The 12,446-nt window shown below is 37.1% G+C and overlaps 1 protein-coding gene across 1 annotated transcript in view; it reads left to right on the forward strand.

Annotated features, from left to right (window-relative positions):
* The window catches only part of SEMA3C (semaphorin 3C), a 182,571-nt gene that overhangs the window by 120,755 nt on the left and 49,370 nt on the right, over positions 1-12,446 (forward strand). Inside the window, exon 12 of the mRNA XM_019746909.3 lies at positions 7,238-7,460. Coding sequence (XP_019602468.2) covers positions 7,238-7,460 — 223 coding nt within the window. The remainder of the gene's footprint in view (positions 1-7,237; positions 7,461-12,446) is intronic.

The following is a 12,446-nucleotide window of genomic DNA, read 5'->3' on the forward strand; positions in this document are numbered from 1 at the left end:
TCTTTTATTAATTTTTGCTCCATTAGGGCTTATTTTCAGGGGCTGTCTTATTTTTTCATGTACAACAATCTACATTTATTCAAATACAGTCATGTCATCTTCTTTTGGAACATCGTCACAACATACTAAATGCATCCGTCTGGCTGAGATCTTAACTGGGGCTTATTTTTGGGGTAGGTCTTATTTTCGGGGAAACACAGTATATTCCTCAAGTTGGGGTGTGTTGGATAAAAAGCAGAGATTACATATGAGAAGGGAAAGTGAAGAAGGCAATTGAGCAACTTTTAAATTCCATTATAACTCAAATACTCTCGTTCTTTCATTCAGCATATCTCATGCATTTCCAGATGACTCACTAATACCATATTCAAAAATAAATCATATTTTTGAGAATTAGTTGATACTTGGAGTTAACCAAGTCATGCCTTCATCTTAATACAGAAAACTAAGTGGTGGTTGTGAGTGTGTATACTGTCCGCAATTATTCTTTTGAACAGTGTATATATGGGATTTAGTACAGGAGCATTTGATTTGTAAATGCAACAAAATTCCGCTTACCCCCAAATAACACCTTAGGAGAAACCCCTCAGATAAACCAACAAAATGGATAAAAGAGAGCCACACTAACTGAATCAGGGTTCAAGACCCCAGAAGCTATATGAGTGTGTGCTGGAGCCAGCTTATATGCTTATATGCAGCTCACAAGAGCAAATGGTGTGCACCTTGTCTCAAGTAAAGACATAGTAATAACCTGAAATCAGCATAGTGTGAGTATTTACACCATGGAAATTAGCAAATATTACAAATTAGGGATTTTTTTCCTGCACAAAAGCCACCTTTGTCCCAACGCTCATCAGATTTTTCACCCAAATGATAACTCAAAAGGACTCTGAGAATCATAGTGAAAGAACCACTTAAAGTCAGATAGCAAGTATTCTACATAAAACATAGGACTAGATAAACCCTTTTTAGTAAAGCAAAATTAACCAATGCTAAACCAGAAAGTTCCACTAACAGTTCTACTTTTCACTATTTCTAGGCTCCTGACAATAAGCATTTCCCCCCTTGATTTAAAGTAGTGTAGAGTAAACCAGGGCTTAGTGACACGCATTTGGAGTTGACTCCGTGATAAAGGGAGTAGTTAGTACTTGAGACGTACTTCTAATAATATGGTTTCTTACATCTGGTGCTGAGAAAAGAACCGCTCCTTTAAATTAAAAAAAAAGAAAATGTCAGATGAGCGATCCTTATGGAATAAAAGAGGCAGGGTGGAGGGATGACCTCTGGCGCTCCTCCTAGAAAAGCATTCCTCTCTGGAGATGTGGTCCCTCTGCCCTTCACTGAGCAACAGTGAAGTCAGCTCTCTGACTCAGAGTAGCCAGTGTCTGTGTCTTCCCTTGGCTTCCAGGGTTTAATATCCCACTCGTGTAGCCTAGAGACCTACAGCCAAGTGATCCGAAGCATTCCCTCTTCCCTAAGATTAAAAATGAAATCCTCCCGATGCAGGATCAACTGTGATCGCTGTGCTTATTTCCCTACACAGTAGTCCGGTTGCCGGGTCAACCTCATAAATATATGACCTATTCTTAAGGAAATGACACTGGCAGAAATCCTATGCCCTCATTCTAATTTCCCTGTAGGTGCTTCTTTGAAAGCAGACTTGATAGCTGCTGTGTTCGCAAACTGCCCCAGCCAGCAAGCCTAAGTCAGTGGGAAGAAGGCTGCCAATTGTGTCATGATGTTTTTCAAGTTTGTGGAAGAAACAAGACACTTTTGGTATGTTGCAAAGGGCAGCCAAAGACTGCAGATTCTCTCTGTGGCTGAGCTAACATATTACCTTATTCTGTTGCAACGCGTGCATATAAAGCCTCTTCAGAACATTGTGTTTGCGTGTACTATCATGTTAAAGCAGAACCTAATAAAAGTGTTCAGTTTTAACATCTGTTTAGGAGTGGAGCAGACCTGGATACTTAAATCATTGTACTTTGAACAGATCTGGTACCTGGGATAATAAAGAACACAAAAAATTCATAGTCCACGTGGTACTGGCAAGAAAAAGAGAAGTTAGTTGCTGGCACTTTTGTTGATTACGTGCCTTTTCTTGTTCTTAACATTAGAAGTATTTCTGTTTCTCTTAGATGTTAGAAAACATTCAATTAGTAAAGTTTATAATAACGTTGAACACATAAGTCATATAGGTGTGAAAAGTCAAATTACATATTGCTTCATATCATTATTCAGATCTCATGAATAAAATAGACAATAAATGTTGCATTCTGGAGGAGAGCTTGTCCTCGGTCTTGTTTGGGAAGGCATATAAAACATATGAGGTTGAGCTGACCCTGGAGGGCAGTTGGATGTGGAGTAGTGGACAGGTAAAGAGAGATGTTTCAGGAAAAGGCTACAGCTTCCATTACAAGGCAAAGATGGAAGAGAGAAGTGAGTCCTGGAAGCTCTGCCTGGACTGGTAGGACTGGAGCAGAGGGCTCTTGTCGGAGGTGGAGGATAAATACGAGGAAGAAGAGAGGCAGCGGGTGCATAAGCACAAGCCTTCAACTATGTGATGGTTTGGGCTTTAAATAAAATGAGCCTAGATTACCCAGGGTGGAAATACAAGATCATTATCCTCAGAACACAGGTTTCACAGACAGTGCTAGAAATTAGCCCAGCGCCGGGAAAGCCGCTGAGCCCATCATGTATCCCTGTCCCACTCATCTTTCAAGTGTTAGGTAAGGCTCTCCTTGACCATGTCAGTTACTGCTTCTCTGACTAGTTTTGCATTTATTTGCTGTCGTTTTCAGCCTCAGCAACTGCCTCTTCCCTTCCCTTTGTGTTCTATGATCCAGCAATGCCCCCAAAATGACAGTTCTCTAAATACTCCAAACTTTGTTTATTTAAATCTAAAGCACTTCACTGACCTTGGCAGCCCTAAGTTCTCCACTATGCTAAATTCCTTTAAAAAGTACTGGCTCCTAAACATCTATGGCAATTGATTATGAAGCAAGCTCTGTTACTTATTTTATATTTGACTTAAATTATTGTTATAGGCCTTGTCATTTTGCTTTGAATGTCCAACTTCCTTACCAGAATACTTGTGTCTGGGAAACAGTGGTAGCTTCTTATTTTTTTATTTTTTTTTTAAGATTTTATTGGGGAAGGGGAACAGGACTTTATTGGGGAACAGTGTGTACTTCCAGGCCTTTTTTCCAAGTCAAGTTCTTGTCCTTTCAATCTTAGTTGTGGAGGGCGCAGCTCAGCTCCAGGTCCAGTTGCCACTGCTAGTTGCAGGGGGCGAAGCCCACCATCCCTTGCGGGAGTCGAACCGGCAACCTTATGATTGAGAGCCCACTGGCCCATCTGGGAATCAAACCAGCAGCCTTCGGAGTTAGAAGCACAGAGCTCCAACCATCTGAGTCACTGGGCTGGCCCGCTTCTTACTCTTATGCTTCCTACTAGGCATATCAAAATGCTTTTTGAATAAAAGCTGTCCAAAGAATGGACATATGGCTTAGTAAATGAATATATTAATGCTGAAAAGTAATATAACGGACGTGAAGAGTAGGGGAACATTTAGGAGCATAAGAGGATAGCAGAGGCTCAAGAATTCCTGAGAATAGGAACGAAATTAGGTAAGGGCAACCTGTTGCTGACACTTCCCTAACATGGCATTCTTATTGTTCCTAGCATTTCACCTAACACTTTAGTAATCAAAACACTTAAAATGTCTTTACTCAGAAAAGGAGTGCCTATCACTGCCTGATAAACAGAAAGCTAGAACTGGAGGAAAACAAACACAGGAGAAGTTTAACCAAAATTACTTAATGACTATTTGTGGAGTAAAGTTATCCTTCTGAAAAATGCGACGACCCCTAATTAATGGACAAAGGCTTTATTTTATGGCAGCACGTGGATGTCATATTATCTTTAGATTCCAATACACATGCTTTCACGTATCACAAGGTGAGGGATAAGTTAATCATATCTTATTTATACTCGACAGTGTTACACTGAGCAAACTCTCAAGTCCAGATAGAGAGTCGGTAAAGGGTGATCAATTTTTGTCCTTGTCACCATCACTGACGTTTGTTCTGTGTCTTATCTGTAGACTTGATGCTTTGAATCAATGGGAAAAGCAATTATTGTCAAAATGAATTTTGTAATGTTGAAAATAGACTCATACTAGAAGACCCTTGTTTCTAAGTGAGAAGTCCACTGGGAATAGTATAAACAAAAGTCCCCAATAGGGGACATTGGAATGAATATAAAATAACTGATTTGAGTTGATTTGTTTGGATTACTTATTTAATTACGATGGTTTTGAGCAATTGTAACATAAGTTTTTATCTGAATTTTAATTATCATTAAGTAAAACCCACAAATGAGACACATAATTGAGCTTATCACATGTGAAAATAATTGCTAACTGGAAATTATATAAATTGTAATATGTGCTAACTTTGGATCTCTCTGGAACTTACAAATGAGATGCTTACAGATATTTACAGAGACATCTCAGTTTAGCAAACCATAATTAGTGGTGTTTTATGAAGGTCTGGAACTATTTAAATTGCCCATGCATTGTTCTTTCCATGTTTTCATTCAGGGAGCAGTGTTTTACCCTTTTTCCACTTTGTATGAAGAATGAGGGTAGAAAACACCCATAATGCTATACTTCTCAGAAGTATGGAACACATCCATCAGTCGAGAACACCCACAAATGAAGTTCTTTGTCCTCATTTGGTCTTCACGGTGGTCAATTTATAAACATGTGTATTTAAATATAATGAATTTTTCTAGAAAGAAAAACATATGAGCCCCAGAGGAAAGTCTCGTTAATGGGATAACGAATAAGAGGCTTATTTTAATACTTGTCTCATTATCTCTCCTTAGTGAAGTCATTTGATTGTTTCTTGTGCTTGTCTACAAAAAGAGAAGTATATTTACTGCTTCTGTAAAAAGTTCTAGTAATGTTAACTGGCCAAAGTTGATCTAAAAATTGCATTTGCATGGCTCATCTAGATAAATGTGGCCACATTAGTCACTTGCCGAGACTTACTTGTAAATGTGGGTCGGCCTGGCATTACTGGCCCAGAGGCACTAATGTTGCTGGATAGCTGTTGAAAGGATTTAACCAAGAGGTTCCCATGTTTTGTTTGGTTCCTAAATTTGTTTTTCTGTTTTTCATTGGGTCAACATTAAAATGTTGGCAGATTTCACACAAAATTCCACATTTCTACCTCTGTTGATGTCTGGGCACACTAGGCTGATTTCCTAATTAGGAACAATCAGCTAGAAATAAGTGTTCATCGCCACGTTGGATAAGGAATAACTTTCCAGTTTGTTATTGTCTTTATTACATGCTACCGTTTACCACAGATGCCGCTGTACCCATTGCTATTGGTCAGGAAGCTTGCTTCATAGATTCCCTTTTTACCTTGCACCTATTTAAAGAGGATAAATGAGAACTAGGGCAGGGGTGCTTTTGTTTCAAGAAAAATTTGACAGTGTATATTTTTTCTGAAAGGAGAGATCTTGGGTATTTCATAGGGTTAGACAAATAATGTTTGTATGTGTTAAAAGATTATACCCAACAGCTTTGCTCATATCACTTAATGCTCAGATCCTATTAGTGAGTGAGTCTGAATTCCAGGCTACAGCAGCTACCAGTCTACCTTTGAGTTTGGCCTCAAGTGCCCTGTAAATGGAATCTTCTCCTCGGAAGCCCTTGTCATGCTCCTTTTCCGGAACTACAAAGCTGTCCAGCAGTCCTTTTTCAGATCTCATTATTGCTTTCTCTCTACCCTTTGAACTTGATGCTCTGAATTTCTCCTCTCCTGGCCAGATAGAGGACCGAGTTCTGTATAGCCCCTTAACCAAAATTGGATGCCCAGATATAATAGAGTAATTCACTCATTAAACTACTCTTCATCAAATACCTACTATTTGTCATCAACTTTGTTGTAAGTCTGAGGGTGAAACAATGAGTAAACAACAAAACAGGGTGAAACAATACCCAGTTAAGAGCAATACACAGTTTACATTCAGAGGGAGAAATGGACAATAAAAATGATAGCAGCTATTGTGATATACAGTTAAGTAAATAGAACTGTGAAGCAAAAAAACAAACAAACAAACAAAAAACCGGCTAAGGAGACAGTGGGGATCCCCATCTCCATATGGGAATATGGAGATGGACATGTACCATCACCTTTAAGAAAGAAACTTTTAAACTGAGAAATGAATGAAGTCACAGAGAAAACCATGGAATTGTCTGGAGAAGATTATTTCAAATGGGGAACAAGTGCCAAGGTCCTGGAACAAGAGCATGTTTGGGGCTCAGGAAGAGCAGGAACTACCTGGGAGAGGTAGAGTCAGGCCAGACTAAAGGATCTTACAGGCCATGCTATGCTTTTGGGATTTTATTCTAAGATTAATGGAAGTCAGTGGGGTCTTTTTTAGAGGGGAATTGTCAGGTCAAATTTACCATACCCAATCCAAGCTCCAACTTCAGAGATCCCTCTTTTGGGAGAAGGGATCAGATGAAATAAAATTCTTGCACATTAGAGTTCTGATTGAATTGGATAAAAATAGTCTGTTTCATCCAGTAGCAGCATTAGATTATAATCACCTGATTATTTTGTCTAACAATACTGTACCTGTCATAGAATAAGAAACAGAAAAGTAGGTGAAAAGTTATATACAAAATGGTGTCAGGTCCTCTCTGAAAACAGATAGGATAGGATGAGTGGACTTAGTCTCATTCAAATGACTAGATTATATACAATGTTTCCCTGAAAATAAGACCTAGCCAGACCATCAGCTCTAATGCATCTTTTGGAGCAAAAATTAATATAAGATCCGGTATTATATTATATTGTATAATATATTATATTATATTATATTATATTATATTATATTATATTATATTAGACCCGGTCTTATAATAAAATGAGACCAGGTCTTGTATATTAATTTTTGCTCCAAAAGATGCATTAGAAGCTGATGGTCCGGCTAGGTCTTATTTTCAGGGAAACACAGTGCCTGTACGTGTATATTCATTTTCTACAGTTAGTACTGTATAATACTACATATAGTTATACTGTTTTCTTCTCAGTGGGCAGCATATACATCTAAAACAACTCAATCTTCTAGTATTTTGAAAAGTAGAGGACGTTTGATTATTACGAAAACTAAGTAGCTATTTTAATTACTTGGTTTTTTAAAAAATATTTTGTAGTGCCCAGGAGGAGCATTTACGCCCAACATGCGAACCACCAAGGAGTTCCCGGATGACGTTGTTACTTTTATTCGGAACCATCCTCTCATGTACAATTCCATCTACCCGATCCACAGAAGGCCTCTGATTGTTCGCATCGGCACTGAATACAAGTATACAAAGATCGCTGTGGATCGCGTAAATGCTGCTGACGGCAGGTACCATGTCCTGTTTCTCGGAACAGGTAAGTATTCAAGCTCAAACTATGCTTTTATGTGTAGGAAAGAGCATCAGAAAGGGCTATGATATTAGAACCAAAGAGTCTCCGCTGTTTACATCTGTTAGACCATCAGTTATTGTCTCTATGCCTCGGTTTTCACATCTGTAAATTGGAGTTAATAAAATAAAATAAATCACTTTATAGGGTTGTTGTGAGGAACAAATGGATAGGTAAAGAACCTAGAATAGTTCCTGGCACATATTGTAGTGAAATGTAATAATAATGACCTCAATGGACAGATGGGAAGAAATATTAAGCCTGCCTGAGCACTTCTCTCAACTAAACCAAATTCTGACTTTTTTATGAATACATGGATTCATTTTCCAGTGATAATGGTAATGTTAGGTATGTTCTAGGTAACATTTGAAAATGCAGGTAGCAACTCAAATACAGATACTTTAAAAAAAATATTAAAGGAACTATTTTAATACATCCACAAATTCTAGTTTGTCAATTTACTTTCATAGACAAGTTGAGTGAAATTACTCTTCTTTATAGACCTACATGATGTGGAATAGCTTGTCTTGTAGCAGCAGTGGTTCTCAAAGTGTGGTCTTCAGATCAGAACACCCAAATCAGCGTCGTCCAAGAACTTGTTAGACATGCAAATTCTCAGGTTCCAACCCCGGAACTCGAGAGATGAGACCCAGCCATCTGTGTTTTAACAAGACCTCCAGGTCCTGTGATACATAATAACGTCTGAGAACCACCACTCAAGAAAAAGGAATTCCAGTTTGCCTGTCAACCTGTAAATAATATCTTCCCCTGACTACCTTGCAGACAGTGATGACAGCTCTTTATTTGTCTTCTTTTAATATTAAGATTACTCCATGAAATTAGGTAGTTTCTCTACTAGTTTAAGAACTAGATATAAAATCTGTCTGTAAACTTCATTATAAGATACATAATGGTGGAATAAGTATCCTGAGCTAAGGAATACATTACACTCAGACTTCAATCAGTGTAAGATGTGGATAATTTTTTCTTGGCTAAATATAATTTTCAAAGTGTACTTTTCTTATAAAGTTCTTATTTTATCCTTGTTTATTCTTATACTTAAAACCCCAGATCTGAGTCTTTCACTTGTGTAATTTTAGCTTATACTGGTCTGAGGTTGGGAAGCTTCTGACGTGCTACTTGGCATCCTCTCCTCACCCTTGGACATATCTGTGTTTTCCCTGCTCCTCTGTTTGCTTGCCTCAAACCTGAGGAATAATCAAACCTTCCTTCTCAGACTAACCCACTCTGCTCTCAATTTTATCCCCTCCTACCATCTCTGGGACCTTTCTTTATCAATTATATTCGTATTCACTTTTTTTCTCCCATTTTATTTTATGCTTAATCCTTAGCTTAGAAATCTTATGCCAGGATATGAAACTAGACCTAACATTCACCCATTGCAATTTCTGCTATACTGCTGATTTTGCTAAGGCCTTCAATGTTCCCAGGATAAGAAAATCCAATGGGCTTTAACCATTGAATTACCTCCATCTCCGCTTTGCATCATTTGGCTCTGTGGAATCTCTTTACCTATTGCTTTAGCCACAAGCCACATAAGTCCCCCTTTCCCTGCAGTTCCTTTGCAATTTCCTTCATTAGCCTGGCTTCCTTCTGCCCAAGAGTGTAGGTGTTCCTCAGGGTTCTATCTGTAGTTCTCTTCTTTTTACATATTCTTTGGCCATCTCATTAACTCATTTAGTTTTAATTACCTATTCTGTGCAAACAGATCCCACATGTATATCTCTAGTTATCGCCATTTCCTGAGGTCAGTGTATGCACTGACAGCTTACTGTTAGATAACACAAATTGTATGAGCCATTAACATTTTAGACATCATGCTGCAAACTCAGTGTATTCACTTCTAAGACTTTCTAACCAATGCTAACCCAGCCTCCCATATCTGTATTCTTATCGCACATTCCTCTCAAGGTTCTGTTTCTCCTTGATGTATAAATTCTCTCTAGGCATATCACAGTACCTGGTAAGCTCAATAAATATTTGTGAAGTGGAATTGAAAGTCACAACTCTGCCCATTGCCCATGAAATGAAATGCGTACATAACTGATTTCAACAGCTAATATCCATTTGCATATAAGATGTGTTCTCCAAATATGCAACATCTATATAAACGACTACAAAGAGTTGCTTTTAGCCTTGGCTCATATTATTCAATGTAGAGTGCATTTGGGTAAAAAAAAAAGAAAAAAAAGGAGGCTCTTTTTCCTTGAAGTAAAGTGGTAGTTTTAGACTCACACCACTCCCTAATGTCTCGTATTACTCAGAGAGAGAAAAAAAATGACTGTTTTCTTTTTTCCCTTTTGAACCCTGTCTTAAAGGTAGACAGTGATGTCACAATTGGGCTGCTTGTTCATGAAACTACATGAAATATGTAAATTTCATGAATGGAATTTTCAAGTTTTTGTAAACTGTGCAGCAGTGTTTATTCACATAGAAGGCAGTAAGAAACCCGCTTTTACACAAGTTCTTTGGCTTTTCTTACCACATAAGTTTCTGGCACCTTTACATATACTTTATACGTTGGCATTTAAACATTTGTGTCATTTTGAAAGCAGTATTTAGGCATATGTTTTTAAGTGTAGTGGGAAACTTTCCTAATGATTGCTTACAAAGCCACACGAGTCTCTTTAAGACTCTATTCTAATAGGAAGGTACATGCCGTTACCATGCTTCTGCCTATAGCATCTTTCTGAAGAGGTAGTAACTCATTTATGCACTGAAGTTTAACCTATGGTCATATCGAACCACACTATGATTTAAAAACAATTATTTCAGTTTACCTGAAACTCTAACCACCAGTTTAAAATATTTGCAGCCCAAGTAGTTCTTGGATTGCTGGCAAAATTTCTTTAAAAGAGAATTCTCTGTGCTTGTTTGCTACTAAAAGTAAATAAAATGCTTTTGTGAAATGGAACTTGGGAGAAGCACAGGTCACTGTTCCCAAGATTTCTTAGCTTTGTGTATCTACATGTCTTAGGAAGGATATAACATTTCTTGAGTTGCCAAGTCCCTTAGTAATAAAGAGCCCTTTGCCTATAATAAATAAATAACCATGCTTCAATTATTGCTACAATAAGGCAAGCTTCTCTCATGGCTTCCCTTGTCTGTGTACCATCATGGAAAATTCAGGGGAGTTCAAGGAAAACATTAATTGATAAAGAAGATGCCATAGGAAAAATTTATGTGATAGTTTCTTGGAATGCAAATACAATATTGCATAACTGTGTTCACTTGGAATATTATAAATGATTTTGTAGCTCCCAGAAACTCCATGGTAGTTGTGTGGGCTCAATGCCAGTGACTATTACAATTAGCCTAATACAAGGTATTACTCTGGCTGAGTTTGAAAGGCTGATAAATCTGGCCTTCCATTCACTCTTATGGGACTGCCTCGTTACATTTTGTGTTTTTCCAGATACCAAGACAGACAGACAGACAGACAGACAGACAGACAGACAGACAATAGATAGATAGTTAGATGGTAGATAGATAGATAGATAGATAGATAGATAGATAGATGATAGATAGATAGATGATAGATAGATAGATAGATAGATAGATAGATAGATAGATAGATAGATAGATAGATGATAGATAGATAGATAGATAGATAGATAGATGATAGATAGATAGATAGATAGATAGATAGATGATAGATAGTTAGATGATAGATAGATAGATAGATAGATAGATAGATAGATGATAGATAGTTAGATGATAGATAGATAGATAGATAGATAGATAGATAGATAGATAGATAGATAGATAGATAGATAGATAGATGATAGATAGATAGATGATAGATAGATAGTTAGATGATAGATAGTTAGATGATAGATAGATAGATAGATAGATAGATAGATAGATAGATAGATAGATAGATAGATAGATGATAGATAGATAGATGATAGATAGATAGTTAGATGATAGATAGATAGTTAGATGATAGATAGATAGATAGATAGATGATAGACAGATAGAATAACAGGAAGGAGAAGGGGAGGGTGGAGAGAGGGAGGATAGATGAGCTTTGTCCAATCATCTTTTATTTTTCACAGTGTGCATATTCAATGTCTAGTCTAGGGGTCAGCAAACTACAACCTGGACCAAATCTAGCCCACTACATGTTATCCATAAACTAAGAACGTTGTTTTGTATTTTAAAATGATTGAAAAAAATAACAAGAGGGAGAATATATCATGAACAACGAAAATCATAAGATTTACAGATTTCAGTGTCCATAAATAAATCTTTATTAGAAAAGCAACATCCATTCATTTCCATTTTATCTGTGGCTATTTTTGTGCTACAGCGACAAAGCTGAGTAGTTGCCACTGAGACCGCATAGCCCACAAAGCCTAAAACATGTATTATTTGGTCTTTTACAGAAAAAATGTGCTGACCTGTTTTTGTCATTTAATTGTATGTATAATTTTAAAAAAACGACTTCTTAAAGAAGCTATTTTCTAATACGTAGATATAATACAGGAATTCATAATGTTGCCCCAAATAAATATTTCTTCTTTTATCTCGAGTAAAAATTAATCTTTCTATTCTATTAAAACTTAAATTAGAATCTATGTTTACTTAATTATTTTCCCATTCATTCCTACTACTATCCCCTCTAAAAAAGATCACAGCTTGAAAAAAAAAAGTGTTTTAAAATCAGTGCCTCAGTTCATTCTTTAGTATTTGTGACGTTTTGTGGCATTTTTTTCTTCTTATTCGTGTAGTTCTTAGTATTAGGGTTGTGGGTATTTTTGTGCTCCTTGCACCTTGTTTTTGTTTGTTTAATCTTTAAGAAGGACTGAGAACAGCAGGCAAGGGCTCTCAGGATTCATGTTTCTATTTTAACTTTGCCACTTACTACTTACATTCAGGCTTCTTGTTTCAAAGCCGACTGTGTTGCTCAGTAAAGAGACTTGTGCCTGT

This window comes from Rhinolophus sinicus, chromosome 4 (genome assembly GCF_057876585.1).
Source record: "Rhinolophus sinicus isolate RSI-liver-muscle chromosome 4, RSI-T2T, whole genome shotgun sequence".
Classification (NCBI taxonomy): Eukaryota; Metazoa; Chordata; class Mammalia; order Chiroptera; family Rhinolophidae; genus Rhinolophus; species Rhinolophus sinicus.